This window comes from Centruroides sculpturatus, unplaced genomic scaffold (assembly GCF_000671375.1).
Source record: "Centruroides sculpturatus isolate CEXI.00-Female unplaced genomic scaffold, Cexi_2.0 scaffold423, whole genome shotgun sequence".
Classification (NCBI taxonomy): Eukaryota; Metazoa; Arthropoda; class Arachnida; order Scorpiones; family Buthidae; genus Centruroides; species Centruroides sculpturatus.
The window spans coordinates 188,762-213,968 of NW_019384765.1; the positions used below are offsets into that span (position 1 = coordinate 188,762).

General features: G+C 29.3%; 1 protein-coding gene across 1 annotated transcript in view; it reads left to right on the forward strand.

Annotated features, from left to right (window-relative positions):
- LOC111628903 (reelin-like) overlaps positions 1-25,207 on the forward strand; it is a 283,387-nt gene that overhangs the window by 94,460 nt on the left and 163,720 nt on the right. Inside the window, exons 22-28 of the mRNA XM_023372760.1 lie at positions 1,734-1,895; positions 11,333-11,572; positions 13,362-13,377; positions 15,255-15,424; positions 15,885-16,022; positions 17,492-17,678; positions 20,446-20,654. Of these exons, the coding sequence (XP_023228528.1) occupies positions 1,734-1,895; positions 11,333-11,572; positions 13,362-13,377; positions 15,255-15,424; positions 15,885-16,022; positions 17,492-17,678; positions 20,446-20,654 (1,122 nt within the window). The remainder of the gene's footprint in view (positions 1-1,733; positions 1,896-11,332; positions 11,573-13,361; positions 13,378-15,254; positions 15,425-15,884; positions 16,023-17,491; positions 17,679-20,445; positions 20,655-25,207) is intronic.

A 25,207-nucleotide genomic window follows, 5' to 3' on the forward strand; every position in this document is an offset into this window, starting at 1 on the left:
ATGAAGAACAATATTTAAATTTAAACAACAAAAATAATAAAATGAAACAACTTTAAAATCAGATACATATAAACAATGTAAATAATGGATCCAAATTCTTTATATTTTAGAGTTTAATGTCCATTTCCAGGCATTAGAAATAGAAGAAATGCTTTTATAGTTAATACAAGAGCTCTTCAAAATGTGATTCTGTAGATTTTGCTCATTTGGAAAACTTGGAGTTGGTAAGGTGTTTTAAAAGCTTGGCTTTGTCTCAAAAAATCTGTATATCATTTACACTGGTGAATCTAGATAGATATGTATGTTATATACATAAATCTCCTCTGCAAAAATTGTGTGTTCCTGTATTTTTTTTTTGTTTTGTTTTGGAGGGACATGAGTATGCAACTTATACATGACAACTCCTTAGAGAAGAGGATATTAATGACCTGGATTCTGTAAATTCCATATCTAGAACTTGGGTCCTGGCAGTATTTAGAATTCTTCAGCAGGTCACACATTATTCGATTTTTTTTTTTAATGGTATTTTATGGTTTGTATTGCTGGATGATTATCCAGAAATCTGCATTGAAAGTTGTTAGAGGAGTGCTGTATTTCACAAGAAATGGTCTCTTAATTGCATTCAAAATGTGAAGAGAAGAGGTTGTGATGAATACCACCCTTCATATCTCAACCATTGTGAAAAACAAGCAACAAATCCTGAGTGGTAAGAGTTATCACTTCCTGGAACAAGTTCAAACTCACCCAGTAAGACCATTAGCAGTTATTCTTTTGTTAGCCACATCGTCGAGACATGTACCATATAAATGAGGAAGATAATAAACTCAGTTTTGTTACGATCTCATCTCATTCATTTTTATCATGCACAGTGACGAAAGTAAAGCAATAGTAGTGAAAATGCTACAAGGTTTTCACTAAAAGTATAAAAATTTTGGATCCATTATTTAAATTCTTAATATGTATCCAATTTTAAAGAAATATTTTATGATTTTAAAATTTTGAATATTATTCATTATTTCATAATTTTATACATTCTATTTTGTTGTATTCAATTTTCAGTTGCCTGATGATGATCATTTAAAGTGATCAAAAACATTTGCATTAATTAAACATGATGCTTGCTTTTTTTCTCTAGAGATTTTTATGGTGAGAATCCTTCAGTTTCTGAATTACTAAAATGTACAATTTTGCATTGTAAATGACATTTTCATGAATAAATTATGATTAATTAATGTGATATATCATATTGTTACATTGTTTGAAGTCTTTCATTTTAGCACCACAGTCGATTTAGAGTCAATTTGAGAAGAAAACAAAGAATGGTGCCAAATTGAAGTTTGACTATATATATTAAACTGACTATATAAAATAAAAATTGATACCAGTCTTTATAGATAATGATTACAAACATTTGACATGTTTTATTTTATATTTGTATATAAAATTTCACTTTGAAATTGAAATTAAACTAATAAAATAAATTTGTCATTTGATAATTTTATTAGAAAAAACTGAATCTGATTTTTCAGAACAAAGTAATAGACAGTTTTTAGCATGATTTGAATTTTCCTTAATTTCTTCATTTTCTTTTGTAATCATGCAGCAAATTTATAGCAACATAAATTGTTAGTAAATTTTTCTCTTTGTTTACATGATCATAAAACAACTATTGTTCAGAAATTAAAAAATATTATTCTGTTTTACTTTATTTACAGTTTAATTTTATTTTCTAGGTTTTTGCAATTTACCATTCGTGTAGGAAGCCCATCATTCAGCAGTGTTTGTTCTACTCCAAATAATCCCGCAGAAGCAATTTATATTCATTCTTCCTGTAATGGAAAACTCACATGGGATCTAATAGAAGTATTAGATTTTGCTAAATTTCAGGAGCCAAGGTTTGAATTTTAAAAATTATGTAATTTAATTTTTAGAATTTATCTTACTTAATTTTCTTGTCACAAACAACTTCAGAATACATGTAACAGAAATAACAATAACATTATAACAGAATAAACAGATACAATAAAAACTTGATTTAATGGATTAATTTGGGTGATTGTGCCTGTTAAAACTTAAAATTCATTATAAGTTTTAATAAAATAGGTTTTTTAAATGCACAATGTAAAAAATTGACAAAGTAGTAGTTAGTTTGTCTATTTTTACTTATGTAGATATGTTTATATAATTAAAATTATGTATGAAAAGTTTTCTATATGTATCATTGCTTATGTACTCACCATGGTTCTGAGATTGTAATAAACAAGTATACAATCTAAATTTAAATAAATAAATAGACATTTTTTGGAAAATATAATTTATTTGTATTTAACTAAACAGATAAATAATGTTCTTAAGAATAAAACAGAATTTAAATTTTGCAAAAAGACAAAAAGTTTCCTATTTATTTATCTGTGGATAATGATATATTGAGACACTCCTTTGTGGCATGACGTTAAGAGTGGTGACTCTTGGATTTGAAAAAAACACTTGTTAATTTAATTAATTACATATAGAAAAACATTTTAAAGTTAATAGGGTGCTAATTTGCACATATAACATGCAGACCAGAAATTTTGTCTGTTAAATCTGAAGTCCATTAAATCTGTAATGATACAAAAAATGTTTAATTCTAGAAACCAAATTTAATTTTGTTTATAAACATTTTTGTTCAAATAAATTAATCTTCTAATAACAAGGCGAGAAGTGAAAATGAACAAATAAAGATTAAATTGGTCTTGAAGATGTGCGATTTCTGTTATGAACATTTTTGGTCTACTTTTAAGATCCTCTTTGAAAATCAAATTTTCCTGGTAATAATATTCTAGAATAGAATGTGTAGATTTTCCAATGTGTTCACATTTAAATTTTTTTAAGCATTCAAGGATGTGTGTTTATTTATAAGCTACATGTTGTCTCCATGAATCAAATTCAAAGATGGATTAAATCTCCTATTCATGACAGGCCATATTCGATTCATTATTGTAGGAGCAACATATAGACTATAAATAAGCACACCCTATTGGATGGTTAAAAAATTTTGAATTTGAACACAAGAGAATCTTTTACACATTCTATCTAAAATATTGTTATCAGAAAGATTTGATTTTTAAAATAAAATACCCAAGGAAGGTCTTAGATGTGAACATAAAACGTTTATAATAGAAAGCTCACTTATCTGCAAGACCAATTTAAAATGCTTACATTTTCGTTTTTTATAAGAACATCACCAGCTCTGAAAATTATTAAATGCATTAGGTTGATGATGATTTTTTGTAAGAATCAAGCTGATGAAGAGCTTGTAAAAGAAAAAAACACTTTTGAATAAAATTTAATTTGGTTTCCGGAATTAATCATTTTTTCTCATCTTTTTGAATATTGTGCCAAGTTTAAATGCTATTTTATAGATAATAATACATGAAAAGTTCAAGAAGTCTGAAAATTCAATTTAATAAGATAAAATATTTTTTGAAATCAGTGGCTTGCCATGACATTTGATGATAGGGAAGCTGTGTTTCTGTAAGAAGCCGACATCCAGGGGCAATCAGTCAATTGCACGTCAGTGATGGTCTAGGGTCCATTTGTATCATTTATTTGATAAGCCAGTAAAAACCATAGACTTTTCTAAATTTATTTTTAATATCACAATTACATTCCGAATTGCTAGCCACAATATAAGGGCTACAATTAAAAATAAAATAATAAAAACTTATACTTGGTGAAATAAAATGTGTGGTGGATGTACCGGTACATACCTGGTACAAAATATTCTTCAATTGTATGAATATACTTTTAAAGAAAATTATAATTAAATATAGCTTTGTAAAGAAATGTACATAAAAATATAAAATATTCTTTACTTTTTAAATCTTAAAACAATGCACTTAGTCAAATAGCTCCCTACAAGTGGCTAATGGATGGAATCGATGCCGGTTGCAGAGCGTGCATACACGCGGACTGCCAAATCCCAAGGGTGCCAATACCGGTCAATGTCAAATACCTCTTTTGTCGCATCACTAGTATATCTCAAAGGACGCGACGGGGCTGTTGTAGATTTTAAACATTTCTCACCATAGCTGTAAAAATCTAAATATGTTAAACATAAAAGTCATTTGTTTTCTAACTAATTTGTTTTAGAACCAGATGTCCATGGAAATTTCCAAAATTTACAACTTTTCGGTTACTCATTGAACTGGAAAAATTTCTGTCTTTATTACATTAATAATACGAAGAAATCAGTCTCCACTGTACTCGGCTAGAGATGGTTAGGTTAAGCTTTTATTTAAGTAAAATTTTGGCTCTTTCATCAGGGTTTTGTTTATGTCCCTAATTCCCTAATCACTTAATTATTTAACTACTTTGTGACCGTTGGGTTGGTATCTCTTTGATACCACGTCAGGATGACACCACTGTATCCTTAGGTCAATACAGAGATCACAAGTTCGCATGAGCAGTTACATATGAGTTTGGGCCTGGAATGGAGTGAACGGAGAGAAGAACGGAAGAAACTGCATTCAAAGATGTTTAAACATAAATAACCGTTTATTTATATTAAATCTACGTTAGTTATACGTCAGAATTTAAGTTACAAAGTTAGTATTGGCTACATATATGTTACGTGAATTGCGTTCAGCATTGATCTCATTAGATCATTTCCGGTTTCTAGTTACAATCGAGTTCACAATTAGTTTACGTGGAGAGAGAGAGAGTACAATAGTGTGTGGGCATGTAAATACCTTATATTATTCTGTTGTTTGAGTAACAGCAATAAAGTCCCACAGTTCTCTTCGAAGTTAAATAGGTGAATTGTTGATATCTTTGCGTTCAGTAGGGGAGGAGGAGGTGTTGGTTGACGAACAGGAACAGTCTCTCGAAGAAAATCTCGGCATGGCGCACACACACACACACACACACACACACTCAAATAATAACTTCCACCCCCTTACTCATCATACCCGTCCTTTTTATATGAAGTCCTCTTTTCGGGTCTTTCCCCGATTTCGTCAGGGATGACGATCTCCTTGGACCAATGAGGTGACGTGTGACACAGAGATGTATTCATCTCAACAAGGAACCCAACTCATGGGAATCGAGGTTTAACCAGATTTTATTGATTTTATNAAGTCTGAAAATTCAATTTAATAAGATAAAATATTTTTTGAAATCAGTGGCTTGCCATGACATTTGATGATAGGGAAGCTGTGTTTCTGTAAGAAGCCGACATCCAGGGGCAATCAGTCAATTGCACGTCAGTGATGGTCTAGGGTCCATTTGTATCATTTATTTGATAAGCCAGTAAAAACCATAGACTTTTCTAAATTTATTTTTAATATCACAATTACATTCCGAATTGCTAGCCACAATATAAGGGCTACAATTAAAAATAAAATAATAAAAACTTATACTTGGTGAAATAAAATGTGTGGTGGATGTACCGGTACATACCTGGTACAAAATATTCTTCAATTGTATGAATATACTTTTAAAGAAAATTATAATTAAATATAGCTTTGTAAAAAACCGTACATAAAAATATAAAATATTCTTTACTTTTTAAATCTTAAAACAATGCACTTAGTCAAATAGCTCCCTACAAGTGGCTAATGGATGGAATCGAAGACAGTTGCAGAGCGTGCATACACGCGGACTGCCAAATCCCAAGGGTGCCAATACCGGTCAATGTCAAATACCTCTTTTGTCGCATCACTAGTATATCTCAAAGGACGCAACGGGGCTGTTGTAGATTTTAAACATTTCTCACCATAGCTGTAAAAATCTAAATATGTTAAACATAAAAGTCATTTGTTTTCTAACTAATTTGTTTTAGAACCAGATGTCCATGGAAATTTCCAAAATTTACAACTTTTCGGTTACTCATTGAACTGGAAAAATTTCTGTCTTTATTACATTAATAATACGAAGAAATCAGTCTCCACTGTACTCGGCTAGAGATGGTTAGGTTAAGCTTTTATTTAAGTAAAATTTTGGCTCTTTCATCAGGGTTTTGTTTATGTCCCTAATTCCCTAATCACTTAATTATTTAACTACTTTGTGACCGTTGGGTTGGTATCTCTTTGATACCACGTCAGGATGACACCACTGTATCCTTAGGTCAATACAGAGATCACAAGTTCGCATGAGCAGTTACATATGAGTTTGGGCCTGGAATGGAGTGAACGGAGAGAAGAACGGAAGAAACTGCATTCAAAGATGTTTAAACATAAATAACCGTTTATTTATATTAAATCTACGTTAGTTATACGTCAGAATTTAAGTTACAAAGTTAGTATTGGCTACATATATGTTACGTGAATTGCGTTCAGCATTGATCTCATTAGATCATTTCCGGTTTCTAGTTACAATCGAGTTCACAATTAGTTTACGTGGAGAGAGAGAGAGTACAATAGTGTGTGGGCATGTAAATACCTTATATTATTCTGTTGTTTGAGTAACAGCAATAAAGTCCCACAGTTCTCTTCGAAGTTAAATAGGTGAATTGTTGATATCTTTGCGTTCAGTAGGGGAGGAGGAGGTGTTGGTTGACGAACAGGAACAGTCTCTCGAAGAAAATCTCGGCATGGCGCACACACACACACACACACACACACACTCAAATAATAACTTCCACCCCCTTACTCATCATACCCGTCCTTTTTATATGAAGTCCTCTTTTCGGGTCTTTCCCCGATTTCGTCAGGGATGACGATCTCCTTGGACCAATGAGGTGACGTGTGACACAGAGATGTATTCATCTCAACAAGGAACCCAACTCATGGGAATCGAGGTTTAACCAGATTTTATTGATTTTATGTTTCCCTTTTCTCTTTTAATCCTTTTATAACTCATTCTGTCTTTATAAAGTTGCATTTAAAGTTGAATTAAAATTTATAAAAAATTTAAAGTTTATAACATGAACTTTCTGACCCTCACAACTTCTTAAGTAGAAATAAGTCGAAACCAGTTACTTTGTACTCAAATATTTGTAGTCTTGGAAAAAATTGGAAAGACAAATTTTTATGACAAACGGATACATAAATCGTAAATGTAAGGAAAATAAATTCTAGAGCTTTTTCTGTACCTCATGCATCTCTCTCATTCATTAAATTTAGTTGTAAATGATGCTGTCAAAGTAACAGTTAATTTTTAACATTATACAAGAATTGTACACGTTTTTTTTCTACATTCCCTTAAAGATGGGATATATGAAATTGTAATATCATTGGTTTAACATTGAAATCCATGAATAATATAAAATCGTCGAGCGGAATAAAAATATCAAATGTTTTAATGGATTTTTTTAAACTCCTGTCGACTATAAAGAACTATCATAAAAACATACCAGTAAATTCTTATCGGTTGGGTTAAGTTATAAATCTACTCATTCATGTAATTGGGCGAGGGCAGCCAAATATCTAGCAGGCATGCGGCTAACAGCCCAGAACCAGCCCTGGATAGAATTGGATGCGGTATACGTGTAGCATCCACCCAAGGTCCTAGGCTTCCACCAGCTAAACTGGGTGAGGTTGGTGCTCTGTAAAGTGCATGCGCAAATCTGGCTTTTTGGATGCTGACAATACAGCGCTTCCACTCCACCACTAGTATTTGAATATACAATAGAAATCTTATTTTTTTTCACGTGTAGTATAGAAATTTGTAATAAGATATATAATGCAGTTATAATAAAATATTGTGCGATTATTTTCATATAATTAAAATTAATATATATTTATTTTTTAGAAAATACAAGGGAAGTGGTGCATCCACTGCTTCCAATGACGGCACACCACTATTTGAAACTAAGTTTTTCTTATTACATAGGCTGTTTTTTTTCAACCTCTGATGGTCCATAAGAAAAAGACAAGTGTAAGTAACAAAATAAATTTATTACCGAAAGTTAGGTACAAACATGGTTACTATTCGACATAACCACCATGAAGATTGAGGCATTTGTCATATCTGTGGACGAGCTTTTCCATCCCCTTGTCATAGAATATTGCCACCAATAACTTGAGATGGGCCCTAACATTATTTTGAAGATCATCATTATTCCCGAACTCTGCCTGAAATTTTTTCTGTTTAGGAAAGAGGTCGAAGTCGCTTGGTGCTAAATCAGGGCTATACACTGAGTATTTAAAGGTGGTAAAAACTTCCACCCAGCTTGGAACTTTTTAATGTGTGAAGAATTCCACCTCTTTCCTAAACTGAAAATGTGGCTAGGAGGGCAGAGGTTTGAGACTAATGACAATCTTCAAAACATTGTTAAGGCCATCTCAATTCACTGGCAGTAACATTTTATGAAGAGAGGATTTCAAAGCTCATCCATAGATATGACAAATGTCTCAATCTTCATGGTGGTTATGTCAAACAGTAACCATGTTTGTACCTAACTTTTGGTAATAAATTCATTTTGTTATTTACACTTGTCTTTTTTTTATGGATCATTGGAGGTTGAAAAAAACGCCCCCATAAATCTTCAGTATTAACGAATAAAAGAGCAGAAAATATTCTCAAACATTGAAGATGAATAGATTTGAATATAAACAACTTCAAAAGTGTAGACGTGTGACAATTCAAGTTTTTGAAATTTAGAAGCCATATATATTTTTAATGAACTTGAAAATTTGTTGGCAATCACTGATTTATATTAAGTATTAGTGAACTAAATAAAGTGGATTTTTAAGTTTATTTTAAGAATTTTGTGTTTTATCCATTATTGAAATATAATTAAATCGGCACTGCACTACACCGGGATAGAATAATCAAAAATTTTTGATTATTGAAATATATTTTATATAAACAAACAGCAAATTTTCTTGGAAACTTGCTAAAAGTTAAAATGTTTTTTTACAAGTCCTGGTTTTGTACAAGTTATGTAAGATAATCAGGGGACCACTGGGTCAATCTCTAATGACCACTTACTTTGCATGGGCTGGTAAAGCCCGATCTCTGTGTTGTCGGATGGCTAAAGGAGGGCAAACTCGACTGGAGAAGGTCATGAGCAAGTCAACAGGTGTCCTTGGATAGACAGGAGACAGGTTTAACAATTAAACAAAGCATTTATTAAGATCTAAGGTTAACATGCAGGAGGTTAGATGCGATTAAATACTAAATATACAAAATGGCAGCTCTTAGCTAAGCCTATTCTCATTGCAGGGGAGAGAGTTCACTAATTGCTAACAAAAATACCTCTATGAGGAAATGAACAGTATGCATTGATAATTTCATAGGAATCATAGTCCTTGTTGATATGGCAAACTGCATGGAAGTCCGAAGCCGTGATCTGTCTTCCAACCGGTGCCCTGTCCTCTCATTGGATCAGGTCTGTTGTATGGAGGTCCGGGAGACGGATTGCACACAGTTACCAAGTATAACTTCCAGTTTGATCACCCTGAACTTCCGAGGGTTCAAGCTTTTATTCACTTGTCATGGAAAGATGTCATGTGCTCACCCATGTTGACGATGACAATGCATTTTTCTGACACCTATGTGTCAACTTTCCCATCTGATTACTGCCAATCGGGGTGACATCCAATCCAAAACTATTCGATAGTTTTTCTATCAGTGGATGTTTACATAGAATTATTTTAATAAAATGGGTTAAAACAACCCCCCAAAACTCATGGATCTCACATCTGATACTTTATTTATATTCTTTTAAATTTACTTCTAATTACCTTAAATAATTACCTTGTAATTACTTATAAATTTGATGTGAATTACTGCTATGGCTTGAATAATTAATATTATATAAATATCTAGTTTTTTTTTTGATTAAGTAAATAAGAAGTTTATGGAATGTAGATAAATATTACAGTTGAGAGTCATTTATCTGAATCAATTGGGGACTGAGGTTATTCGGATAACTTATTTTTCGGATAACCGATTATGTACGAAAAAATATATTAACCTATCCCATGTTGAAATTTTTCTCCATTGTGTGTCGCTTCGCGTTGAATTTTCGTCGATGTTAAGCCTAATGTAAACTTATAAAAATAATAATCGTGGCTATTGTATCATTAAAAATTATTTTTTTAGTTTTTATAAACAAAATAAATATATTGAANGGGACTGAGGTTATTCGGATAACTTATTTTTCGGATAACCGATTATGTACGAAAAAATATATTAACCTATCCCATGTTGAAATTTTTCTCCATTGTGTGTCGCTTCGCGTTGAATTTTCGTCGATGTTAAGCCTAATGTAAACTTATAAAAATAATAATCGTGGCTATTGTATCATTAAAAATTATTTTTTTAGTTTTTATAAACAAAATAAATATATTGAAAAATACAAAAACAAAAAAAATATATAGTTTAGAAGTTGATCTAGTATCAAAAACATTTGATTCAGCACGACACACAGTCCTCAGAAAAACATCACACAAAAGTACCAGTGCTGCCAGCTAAAATACACACAGCAACAAAAAAAATACTGGAGTAGCCCAAGATATAGCCAAAGATTGCAGTGCCACAGCACTAGCGAAAATTTAAATTTGCCGACTGGAATGCTTTCGGTTAACTGACATTTCAGATAACTGGCTTTTGGATAAACGACGCTCTACTGTATATATATATATATATATATATATTTATATATTTTTACTTTTGTTACTGTAGCCCAGGATTGGACAATTTCACAAACTAGTCACATCTTGTAGGGTAATCACCATAAGAGAATTAGAGACCAAGTACAAAGGTATATGCATGCTTTATTGATATCAAAAATGCATTTTGGATATATTGTTCTTCATCAATCCAATCATCAGGGGAAGGCTAACTTAGAGAATTTTCCAACAATATATTCATAACTTATTTATCAAGATCATCATGGAATCTTTTACCCTGATTGGATTGATGAGGGACCATGTGTCCAAAATGTATTTCTGATATCAATAAAGTGTATACCTACTGGTCTCTGATTCCCTTTTGTTAATTACCCTACAAGAAGTGATAAGTCTATGAAATTGGCCAATCTGGATTACATTAACAGAATTATTCCAGATCAAAAGCACGAAACTTTATAAAAATATTATATTGTATATTAAAACTTGTTTTATTATTATATTTTTTGGATCAATTTGTTTATTATTTTTAATTGAAAATAAAAATAGGAAAATATTTCTAATATTTATAATAAGAAAATATACATGGTCTGTTTTACTAACCAAAATTTCTGGAAAAATTAAATAATTCTGAAATTTTTTTGAAATTAAAACTAAACTGTATTTAAATTATCAGATAGTCTTTATTAATTTTAAAATAAAATAATTTTGTAAATATATATAATTTTATCTTTAGTTCTTATAAATTAATAGTATTATTAATTTATTTATAGGCATTTATCATTTCCTTTGCCTGAATTTGCTCGAAAAAATTCTTGTTATTTTCTTTTTTGGCAACCTTATCATTCTGGAGATGGAAACGATGTGTGGGCAATAGATGATATTGTTATTTCCAATTCTTTGGATAATGTTATAAGTTTGAATTTTAGTGATTCAAAAGCAATAAATGAATCAATTAGATACAATTTTGGAGCTGTGAAACATCATTGCAAATCTGATGGAAAATCTTTAAGGTATTCATTTATTTTACAGTTTGTTTTAATTTTATATTTATAAGCATTCTTTTAGGTTGTTTTATTTTAAAATTTTTTTATGTATAATTTTTAAACTATATTAATACAGTACACTTTAATTTTAACGCATTCCAATGCTTTATGTTCTATTGGTTATATTGATGCCACTTCTAGAAAATTATCAAATAGAATTAATCATAAATTTATTAAAAATATAATACTGGTGATAGCAAGTGGCGATAAAAACCTTAGTCAATTTGCTTCAACATTTAGCATGAAATTGAATCACAAATCACACTTTAGGAAAAACAGCAAGATGTTGAGCTTCCATACAATAGGTGTCCTGTGTCTCACACACCTAGCAATTTTATGATGTCAAATGGCAAGTTTTGGGCAGAAAAGTAGGAAGTGACATTGAGAACCAAAGGAAGTTTTGTGCAATGCCACCCAGCATTTCCAGATTATTTTTTTATTGACTGACAGAAAATTTGTGGAATTTTCTGGGATGACTTTTTTTTTAATTTTGATCTTTTTTCAGTAAACAAAAACAAAAATTTTGACATAACACAACCTGTGAAATACTATTTAAACATTGTGATCAAATATATTATTAGGAATTATTCAAAAATGATTCCTATTGCTAACAAGGAGAGAGTCAGACATTTGGATCTCTAGAAGGAAATTTAGTGAGTACATAGCATTAAACACAAGCAGCTTGTTGTCCAAATAATAGGATCCACTTCTCAAGTGTTTCCAAAAATTGGGCTTCTAAAAATTTAGTTTTTAGCTTAAAAGTCTTTGGAAGTTTCACATCCCAGAACAGCAACAGCTGAGTGAATAAGATACTAGGTACTGGAGCTGGACAATGTAGGTTTGAGTATTCATGATTTTATTATTATTTTTTTTTATGTGTGACAAAATTATTTTATTATTTTACTGTGTCATTAGCATTATTATTACTAATATTATTCCTCATGTTTAAAGCTTATAAAACAAGAGATTTAAAAAACATGATGTCATTTCCTGTTTAACAAAAACAAAGTCTCTGTAGATTTAACTGTTGTGTCATTAAATAAAATTTCTATTTTTTTTCATATTTATTTTCACATATTTTACATATGTCCTGACAAGTAAATAAGCTTAAGATGTTGGTGCACATGAATGAAAAAGACAAATGATATGAAAATAGATAGCTTAGCATTTTATTTTAGTCATAGTATTTTATTTTTTTAATTGTTAATATTATGGACAATTTCCTCATGCACTTATGTTTGTTACACTTCAAATGTCACAATACAGCCATATCTGAAATAAAATATGAAGAAAATTTTATTTAATAACATAAGAGTTAAATCTACAGGGGCATGTTTTCCATAAATAGGAAATGACATCACAATTCTTAATCTCATTTTTTAATGTTTTGTGAGCTTTAAACATGAGGAATAATAACAGTAATAATAATGTGGTAAAATAATAATGTTACACATAAAAAAGAACTAAACTAAAATTTTAAAGGTTCAAACCTACGTTGTCTACCTCCAGTACCTAGTGTCTTATTCATTTGGCTATTGCTGCTCTTGGATATGAAACTTCCAAAGACTTATAAATTAAACACTAAATTTTCAGAACCCCATTTTTCGAAATGTTTGAATAGTGGGTCCTATTATTGGACAAGGAGCTGTTTGTGTTTTAAGGCTGTGTGCTCATCAACTTTTGTTCAAATTGGAGACCCAAATGTTTGACCTTCTCTTTGTAAGTGACAGTTTAATATATCACTTTTGCTTTCCAGATGCCAAACTGATAAGGCTTCCAATACCTTCATTAATTAGTAAGTAAAACTGGTGGCAATAAATAATTTGAAGTGGTGAAAAAAATTAAAAACTAGTGAAATTGTGGCTATATTTTAAAATTTTTCAGATTGATCCCTGAGAATTGTTGCTTGAGGTGCAGTCAGTTTCCTTCTATGACACCAGATTTCTTAAGCTAGTTGCACAGTGAGACACTTGTCTAAATCATTNTTAATAAATATTCAAAATTTTAAGAACTTTATAATAGCTCTTAATAAATATTCTAAAAATTAAAATAAAAATAAAAAAGGTTTATAGAGAGCAATTTTTCAATCGTTATCAGTGGTCATTTGACTATTGAATAGACAAAAATCACTTTAGAATTGATTGCTGTTAATTATGTACATAAATTATGTCTATTCAACTAGTGAACTGTCATTACAAATTAAAAAGAAAATGTCCAGTAAAAAGATATTGCTTTTTGATAATAGAATATAAAACATAAACCTCAAATAATTAATTTAAAAATTGTAATAATGAGTTTGTCATGAAAACTATTAGTTCTCTCATATTGTGGTGCATCTTGTCTTAAATTTTAATTATTTGTTTTTTTGGTCTAGTCTCTTAAGAGATATATAAATGGTGCTTGACTGTATATACTAGAAATGAAAATATTTTATTAGCTATATAGTTAAATCAATCACATATTTAAATAATCTTTTAAAAGTTCAAATTTATTTTGATTTTTTACTCCTGTTTTCAGTATTTATTTTATCTTCAGAATACTTAATGACAGAAGAGAATAAAAGATTATAGTAGAGTATTTAAAATATTAAAAATGATTATTGTTTAAAAATAGATGAATTAATTCTAAAAACATTTAAGAATAAAAATTATTTTTACTTCTTAAAAAGTTTATTACTTAATTGAATTACAAATAATTCATTTATTATATTTTATAAGCATGTATTTTTAAACTTATATTAATTATTGCTTTGTTGATTAGTATAGTATTTTTAATGAATAAAACTACTCAAATTGTTTCAATCATGCTTGATGATTGAATATTTTAAGTTAATAAGTTCTTATATGTAGAAGAAATTTAATTTTTAAATTTCATAACTTAAACGTTATGTAAAAATTGAAAACATTTTTGAAGAATAAAAATTTAAATTTGTTTAAAATATTGTATTTATTAAGACATAAAAACGTTATCAAATGATCACCTAAATAATTGTGCTATAACTCCACTAATTCGATAATTAATATTAAGTAATTTGCTACTAGATGTGGACGTTAGGCACCATCTCTTAACTAAATTAATAATTATAATTTATTAAATAATTTAGAACCATTTGGAAGAAAAGAACTGACCCAGGGTGGGGCATGAATACACAAACTCTCCTTGTTGTGTGGTATGCTTGTCAGTTGTACCACCCAGACCTCAAGCAAGCCTTTGCTTCCAGATGTATTTAAATTTAGATATAACCTTACAGGTCCAGGTGGCACAACTTACAAGCACATTGCATAACAAGCAGAGGTTGTGAGTTCATGCCCCACCCTGAGTCAGTTCTTTTCTTCCAGATGGTTCTAAATTATTTAATAAATTATTAAAAATTATAATTATTAATTTAGATAAGAGATGGTGCCTAACATCTACCTCTAATACCAAATTACTTAATATTAATTATTAAATTAGCAGGGTTATAGCCTGATTATTTAGGCAATCGTTTGGTAATGTTTCTATATTCATATTGGGCTTTGCAATGTTTGTTATATTCATTAAGATAGTTAACAAAAACTAAACATCTAGAAATATGAAAATAGTATAGTATAAATTATTGTTAAATGCATGTATATTTTAAATTAATCAAAATATTTTAAAAATAATTTAGGTTCATTTAGAATATTCAACTAATCATGGAATGAATTGGCAATTAGTTCATAAACCTTGTCTTCCATCTATTGGTGGTTGTAATGGTGTTTTTACAAAAGGAACTGTTTATGATCCATCTGAGCATAGAAAATGGAAAAGAGTTACAATAAATCTTCCATCTACCACATGGTATGAATTACTTTTATATTTACAAATATATTTTAGTTATTCTAGACAATAACAACTTTTAGATTCTTACCAGGTTATATTCAGACAAGAACAAACAGAATTGATGATTAGAAGAAGCCTTCTAACTAATGGTAGGCAAAATTATCATAATTGTCTCATCATTAAATTCTGTTTAGTCTCAATATAACCAGAATTAGTAAATAGAAAAACTTCTCTGCAAACTGGACTGTTCTGTAATACAAAATACACAACAAAAACCTAAGTCCTTCCATTAACAACATTTGAATGAAATATGAACATTGTTACTTTAAAGACAGGTTGTTTTGTTCTGTATTTTGTGTTACAGAATTAATAATTCACATTTTTACAAATTAATTATACACATATGAAACCCTTTATTCCATACATGTTGACTATACTGTATATAAAAAGATATTCAATTTCTTTCCTGTATATTAAGGTCAAGTTCTACCAGATTTCGGTTTTTTCAAACAAATTTTGAAGAAGGTGATACTTGGGCAATAGATAATTTATATATTGGATTGCAGTGTCCTGATTTATGCAGTGGTCATGGCAGATGTATAGAAGGAACATGTCTGTAAGTCATCCTGAATATATTTTTATTTTCTTTTGTTATTTTATAATTAATTTCATCATAAAAATAAATCCTAATAATAAATGTTAAAGAAATGCAAATTCAGAAATTGGTGTTTATCTAGACCAGCGTTTCTCAAAGTGGGCAATAACGCCCCCTTGTGGGCAATGAGTAAATTTACGGGGGCACTGGAGGCAGGGTATTGAACGGTGACCAAAGGAAAAATTGGGGTCACTGAAGGACGTTTCCTTTCTTCTGTTAAACTGATATGAGGAAACATCGCATTTAATGGTTTCCAGATGTTGAGAACAATGTATGGTAAGGGCACAAAGTGTGAGATTCATAGAAAAGTTTTCTTAAGAATATTTCCAATCCTTTCTCACACAGGAGAAAATGGGTTTGGTACATTGGGTATAACTTTATGGAAGAAAGGGGGCGGTGGATTGAAGTTTAGGAATCACTGATCTAGACATTAAATTGACAATATTGAATCCAGTAATGATCATTGAAATATTCATTTAATTTTGGAAAGATTTAATTGATAACCCTGTTTGTAATTATTGAAAATGAGAAAAATATTTAAATTATAAAAGTGAAACAAATTATACAGAAACAGTTTTCATTTCAAGGGAAAAAAACTAGATTTTACTTTTATCTTTTAGTGAGTGGTTATTTTTATCAAATATAATATAAATAATAACTGTTGTTTTAATCTATTATACATTATATATCTTATTTTTATCTAGTAATACATAAAAGGATATATTAAAAATTGAAATATCTTAAAAGTTATCTATTACTACAATTATTTTGCCATTATATAAATAATAAAATAAAATTATAATTTTTATATTAAACAACAATTAAGAAATATGTAAATTTCATAAGGATATTTGTCTTGAAAACATTTCAAATAAAACATACATTAGGTCTAAAAATTAATAGAAAAGCCAATTTAAGAAATGAGAGTAAAAATATAAATTCCTCTTCTAAACAAAGGAACAATAATTCCAAATTTCAATACAATAACAATTTCCAAACCATCTTCAAAAAGTCAAAAACTTTTTATTTGAAATGTTTTCAAGACAAATATTCTTATGAAATTTACATATTTCTTAATGGACTAACCAATTTTTTATATTTTTTTTATTTCTAAAACTAAATTAAACATCTTGAAATAATTTTAAATAGATAAGTTAGAAAAAATTATTCTTTATTTTCACTGAATTTAAATATGGTTGCATGTTTTACTTTGATTAAATTTTGACAGTTCTGCAGGTTAGATTAGAAATTATAATTAACTTATTTTTTAACTGGAGAGTGAAAGAATAAAAATTTATTATATTCTTATTCTTTCACTACTATTATGTTTTAATTTAAATATTGTATCTTATTGTAAAATAATATGAAACTTACTTTTTTTAGTTTGTAAATGAAAAAAGAATGTACAGTTTTAATTTTTGTTTTTTAAGATGTGATCAGGGATTTTATGGAAAGAGTTGTCTACCAAAAGACAAATTAAAAACTGTCATTAAAAAAAATTTTGAAAGCTCTCAAGAAGTTGATCAAGAAGGATTTGAGATTAATGGTGGAGCTGTTGTCAGTGCTGAAGAGGGATGTGGCATCATCACATCTGGAGGAACAGTTTACTTTTATCAAGTAATATATATATTTATTATGAAATTATTTTACTTTAGTTTTAGTTAGATTGGTTATCAAATTTTGTAAATTATGTCATAATTTAACTTGTGAATTTGTACTTGTGATAATGAAAGAGAATGAATATGTTCTTTAAAAAGCTTTTTCTCTTTGAGTTCAAATATCAACTATTCTAGTTTACAACCATTATTGGTGAAGTTGACCTGAAGAGAGTTGAAAATTTTCTCAATTAACCCTTATCTGAATGAGTTATTTATGTAACACAAAGGAATAAGGTGAGTCCAATGGACTCAGCATTAATTCTTTGGTTTGATACACAATTTAATATTATTGTTATGTTTAGTCACATTATTAGTACAAAACATGTTTTTTTATTAATCCTTAATTATTCATTATGTTTTTATTAATAAGTCAAAATAAATTTTATTTGGACTTATTTTTACATATACAGCAAATAAGGTCTTTACTGAATGTTCACTGCATACATTATTGTTGCATACATCACAATGTTTTTTTGCATTTGAGACTTGTTCTTAGTGTACTGTACATGAAACATTGTTTTTTTCTTTTGTAGTTTTCTTCACTAAAACAACTATTGGATCTAACTTGTCTTTCTTATAGTGTTCTGATCTTGTACTTTCATCATCAGATCTAATGCATCACAAAAGATTCTTGAATGAACAGAGTACCATTATAGCACTGAAAATAGGAGGATATTAATTAAGCAGGACTCTACAAAACTTTGTAACTTGTGTTATTGAGTTTCAAATGTCCTTCAGTAAGAAGGGCAAAAACTGCTTGAATTTCTATTATGTCAGATGCTTTCTATTGGTATCTCAGATAATGGTTACTGTATACTTGTATAGCTTCCTGGTTTTTAAAGCAAACAATTTGTAAAAGGATGTCAGAAATTGTAAATAAGTGAAAACTGTTTAGTATGTTTTTTTCCTAAATGGAAGAACAACTTTGTTTCACACAAAGTTTTTCTTCCATCTGCACCTGTTACAATATAATGCAACTGAGTTATTTTTTCTAGAGGTAGAATAGAAGACAATGTGATTCTGTCCTTGCCTACCATTGTACCCAAATCATGATCTTAATCATCATCAGATTCAAAAGCAATTATATCATCTTGAACATCTGATATCTCTGATTCATGATCAGAATCCTCATAATTTTCCTCTTCAACATTGTCGAGTACAGTCAGTTCATCATCACTGAGGTTATGTATAATTTCCTGCACTTCTTAATCAGACATAACATGATGCAAAGACATTTTAACAATTGAGATAGATATTATCTCAAACAAAATATGTTTCAAACAGATACTTATGTAATTTTGCTTAAGTAACTTGAAATTTAGTAATTCACTAACAGCAAAATGTAGCATCTTCAAACAACAACAATCAGAGTTTGCACAATGTTGAACTTTACATTATATGTTTGAAGATATATTTTTTTTTCTATTTATATTATTTTAAATCAGTGTACACAAAATGCATTATAATTCTAGAATAAAGTTTTGTAAACATAAATTGACAAATACATAAAGCAGCAAGTAGTAATCTTAAATGAAAAAAAAAAGAAATATGAAAATTAATATCTGGCATCCTTGAAAAGACTTCAAAAGAAACTTGAAAAGAGTTTGATAGGCTCACCTTATCTGGATAAGGGTTAAGAAGATTAACAGGATTTTGCTTTTATAATAAGCAGTAACAGAAACATGTATTAAATAATAAATACATTAAATTTAAATTTTCAAAAACATGAAAATTAATTGTTCTATTTGAAGCTGAAAGGAACATTATTTTTTCTCATAAATATGAGGATTTATGAGAAAATATATAAATGATCACTGATTACACATGACAAGATAGAAGTACAACTGCGCACAGTTTATAGTCCCTTGATGTAGTCACCTGCATTATCATTCTCCCATTCTCTCTGATATGGAAGTTCATCAATGCTGTTAGCAACCTGATTCCTGTTGATAGCAACTTGGAGCAGTCTACTGTCTATGTAATGTTCTGGATGGTATTGAAATTAATTCCACAGAGAAATTCCTTCATTTTAGAGAACAAATCAAAATTACATAGACTTATGTCTGGAGAAAATGGAGGATGGTATAATACTTTACAACCCTGTCTATCAATCAGACTCTTTACTAAAGTTGACACAAGGCAGATTGATGAGGGAAGTCTTCAGGAGGTGGTGTTTTAACCTTATTTTTGTCATAATCTGTTTAGAAATTAAAATATATTATTATGAAATGTCTTGTTTTTTAATTTGTGTGAAGAAATGATAATAAGCTTGGTATGTGTGAATTTATGTCTCTTTGTATTGATATGTTGAAACTATTAAAATATATAATGTAACTCAGTTTATAAATAACATCACTAGACCCAATATACTATAAAGCTAGACTCCAACCAATGCCGAATTCTATTGGGTTAGATATGGCTAATTATTAAATAAATTATGCAACCAATTTGACACTAGAGGGAGGTATTAGGTGCCACCTCTAGTGCCAAATTGGTTGCATAATTTATTTAGTAATTAGTCGTATCTAGCCCAATAAAATTCGGCATTGGTTGGAGTCTAACTCAGTTTTCAAAATCTAGTAATTTGGATTTGATATAATTTTACATAAATGAAAATTACATCAAATTTATTTTAAAAGTACATGAAAAATTAAATAATATAAAAATATATTTTTATGATTAAGGAATGAATTTTTAAATATTGTAAATTAATAAATATATTTTAGGATGGTATTCGTCAATTAATAACATCTGATCTGGATACTGAGTCTATTGATTTTGTTCAGTTCTTTATAAGAATTGGAGGAGGTGATCCTTTAACATGTAATAATGCTTCAGAAAGAAATGAAAGTGTTCTCTTTCAATATTCAAATGATGCTGGTATATCTTGGTCTTTATTAAGAGAACTATATTCAAAAAATTATCGTCAACCAAGGTAAACATTTTAATTTATTTTTATATTATAAATTATAATTGTAAATAGGAGTGTGAAAATGAGAGTAACTTTAAGGGAAGATTGGAAATGAAAAACAGTCAATATGACATAGAAGTTGCTTTATAATTGTAAATAAATCATACAAATTTTAAATTAACACATTGTTAAATTTCTGTAAAAGAATAATTATTGCTGTAAAAGTATTTAATAAATTTATATATAACTAGATAAAAAATATAACAAAAATCTGCTTCGTTGATTGAACCATACATATTATATATCAGTTTCCCTAATTGATATTTAGAGTGAATGCCAACAAAGCAGATTTTTGTTATATTTTAGAGGAATTTGGATTTATTTTTTATTATTTAATACACAATGCATATTTGTAATAAAATTAATAATGAAAGAACAATGAAATTTTATATATAATTTTATTAATCTTTTTCATTTTCAATCTTTAAATGTCAATTAGCAATTCATCAATAAGTTGAACATAGGATGAGAATAGAAAGTAATCAATTACTATAAATTATAATTTAATAAAAATTTGATGATTTGAATGATTGACATTTTTAATTAAAAAATCATTTAATGTTTATCAAGCTGTATAAGCTTAATAAACATTAAATTTGAAAAGGACAAGAAACAAGATTTATCAAAGTAATAAGATACTCATAGCTAAGAAGAAGAAACCAATCAAATTTTAAAATTTACTTGAACATGTATAACAGCCTTAAATGCAAATTCTATGAATTTTTTTTTAAAAGAGTAATTTTCTAGAATAGGAAGTATGAATATTTTTTAGAATTAAAATTAAATGGATGGCTGAGGTGGTTAAGGCATCAACTTACCTCTGAGGGTCCTTGAATCTAATCTAGGTGAACAGCTCTCCAGGAATTTTTAATGGGTGGTCTGTCTCAAGATATGTTTGGTTCTGTCACTTACCACTGTACACTTACTGTCCTCACTGTGGGCCTGGCTGAATCTACAATGAATGTGGAAAAAGATTCTTTTAATGACCCCAGAGTAGAAAGAGCCAAAACTGAAAATAAAAAAATGGAGATGTTTTAAAAGGCAAATTTATTGAAACAAATTATGTAAAAAGAGAATTGAATTTCTTTTCTAGACCACATTAAATTAAAATTGTGTAAAAAAGATTCATGTAGAAACAGAATTAGCATGTAGTCACGGCTGGTTTTGGACTATTAGACTCCTGCATGCTATAGATATTTAGCTGCCCCTATCAATACTAATCACAAGTAATTAGTTAAATAGCGTAATTCATAATCTAACCCAACTCATGAGACCCTATTGGTATATTTTATGACAGTTTCCTATAGTTGACAGGAGTAAAAACATCCATAAAAATATTTGATATATATTTATTTTAATTTTATTCAAATCAATCCACCCTGTAGATAACAGGCACTTTTGTTCAAAGTTATATTTTAGCACTGCCATAAAATAGAATTTGCAAATTAAAATGAAATTAATTTAAAAAAATTTTTCTTATTTAGTATATAAGTACAATATATACATGTATTTATATAAAAATTAGTTTAAATAGGAATATTTAAATTATTAATAATAGCATTTGTGCATATCTCTTTCTTTATTTGAATTTCTTTTAAACCAACAACTTGACACCTAAATGCGATTACAGCATATAATGAACAAATAAAATTTAATGTTCAAACATTTTCAGCTCTCTTTCAGAGGCCCACATTAGGAATGAATGCAGGAAACACAAAAAAAAAAACAGTTCTATCTTTTGAAAATTTCTAACTTTTGAACTTAGCTGTGTTCCAGTTTTTAAACATTTAAACAATGTTCAATACAAAAATTATTATGTTTACATCATATAAATTAATTATTTTTTAAATAAAGCTATAAATAAATTCATTATTATTATATTATGTGGCATTGTAAAAGTTAGTGTGATGTTTTAACATATAAACAATGTTTGATAAGGAAATTGTTTCCTTTACATTGCATAAAGATAAATAAATAATTACACACAAAAAATTATTGTTGTGGCGTTGTAAATAATACATCCACGATTTATTTATCTTTATGCAATGTAAAGGAAGCAATTTCCTTATCGAACATCGTTTATATGTTAAAACATCAGACTAACTTTTACAATGCCACATAATATAATAATAATGAATTTATTTTAAAAATAATTAATTTATATGATATAAACATAATGATTTTTGTATTGAACATTGTTTAAATGTTTAAAAATTGGAACACAGCTAAGTTCAAAAGTTAGAAATTTTCAAAAGATAGAACTGTTTTTTGTTTTGTGCATTCATTCCTGATCAGGACCTCTGAAAGATGGCCAAAAACATTTGAACATTAAATTTTATTTGTTCATTATATGCTGGAATTCGCATTTAGGTGCCAAGTTGTTGGTTTAGTATATAGTTCCAGTTTAAGTGTGGCAGTTTTTTATGTCTGAATTTTTATGTCTGAACAATTAAAACAATGATGTAAGTATCACTTGAAGATTAATTGTATGGGAATAAAGGCCAATTTACAATGAAAATTATGCATAAACATAAAATCTTGTACCTATGTTATTTAATGCAGCCATTCACCATGAATTACGTAAATGTAACCTTAAACTTGATCATAAGACATTAAATTATGTTTAAAATGTAAATATAAGTAAATAGCTTGGAGTTTGCAAACTTTGAGTTTTTATGCTTTTTACAAGATTTAAAACAAGAGACAATCTTAGTGGTGATGGAATTCCAACTGATAAATTATTCTTACGGTCAACAGATGAATCTTCTCCTCATCTGTTGCCTGCACTTTTAAGTTTTCTGATGCAAAACCCCTAATGGTATGCTTTAATGTTATTCATATCCATAATTTGCACAGCTATATTATCAGTTGTCATGCAAACATTAATCTATTTTATTCACTGACCACCATATTAAAATAATAAAAATTATATTGAATTTTATTTTTTAAGATGCACTATCAGCCATCCTACCATGCACATACTGCATACCTACCAGAACTGGCCCTGCATATAGTAATGAACAAAGTTAGTGCTCATTACTACATGCATGTAAGGTATATGCATGTAGCAATGCAAGGTATTTGCATGTGCATGCAAAGCTATATAAGGTTAGTGCAATGTATTTGTATGAGCAAAGTTCTGGGATTTTTGGGGACTACACACAAAAGTATATTAAATGTAAAGTTTGACATATTTTTCATTTGATTTGTATTATCATGCCTTTTAAGACTTTTTAATTTTATTTAATTCAATACAGATTTTTCCTTATAAATATTTAAAAATCAAATGATTGAATTCTGTTCAATATCTCAGAAAAAAATAGATGGCATAAACTATATGTTAACTAAATTAAACTTCACTCTGACACCAGGGATGAAATACTAAATACTTACTGAAAAAATCTTCCTTTCACAAACGTTTTCGAGCTTTCCAGATAGCTCTTCTTCAGGTAGAGAAAAAATTCCGATGGAACACTTCAAAAAATGGAACGTAGATATTTAAATAAAAAACCGAATCTAAAAATAGAACGCAGATGTTTAAACAAAAAATATGAAACTCGCATAACGAATGATCATTAAGATGGTCATGTGCATTCGTGCGCTGATGTTGCTATTTATAGATCGTTGTTTATGAGGGCCTGCCACGCTATAGAAAGATTAATCTCATCCTTCCGATTTATACATGTGGTCAGGTGGTTAGCCTTACAGATGGATATAGCTTCCCGCCATTTTAGATGTTCCAGGTGGGGCGTAGTGTCGATGATGTCAGCTTTGTCGAACTCCGGTTCTATATCAGGATCGGATGCAAAGGTGGTTAGGGCCGTGGTGTACCGCCCATGCCGAAGGTCAAGCAGACCTGCTCTTGTACTCTGGTGTTTAAAGATCGCTTGGTTGAGCCGATATAGACAAGGCTCTCGTTACATCTGTTATCTTTCAGCGGGATAGAGTACACGCCAGGAAGCCTGCTACGAACTAGACTGCCTTTTCCATTTCTGAGGATGTCGTAGATTGTTGGGCATCTTCTATAGGCTATTTGTAATTGTTGTTTTCCGGCAATCTCAGCGTATATCACTTTAACATATGGGTTAAAGGTGACTGGAAGGCGTGTACGTTCATCCTGGTCAGTATTGGTCTTCGTACGCATAGTGGGTATAAACATTAAAGTAGAAGGATCCGCCATCGTCACGTCGGTATATCGTAAACCTTATGCCACCTCTATATACATACCGGTAGGTTCATCCGACCCATTCACCTACAAGGCTGCAGCATTTAATACTTTGATTAAAAGGGCCTTTTCCCACTCGTCCACCAGGAACCAAACAGTCTTGCTTCACAGACTTGGTGATTGGACAAGATGGATATGTGAAGACATTCTGGTATTTTTCTATAGATATTTTATAAAGTGTATAATACTGTCTGCCATTTTTAATTGAAACAATATATGTTAACTAATTTAAAATAAAAGAAATTTATCTTTGAAATACAATTCTGGAATACATTTACTCTGAAAGACATCA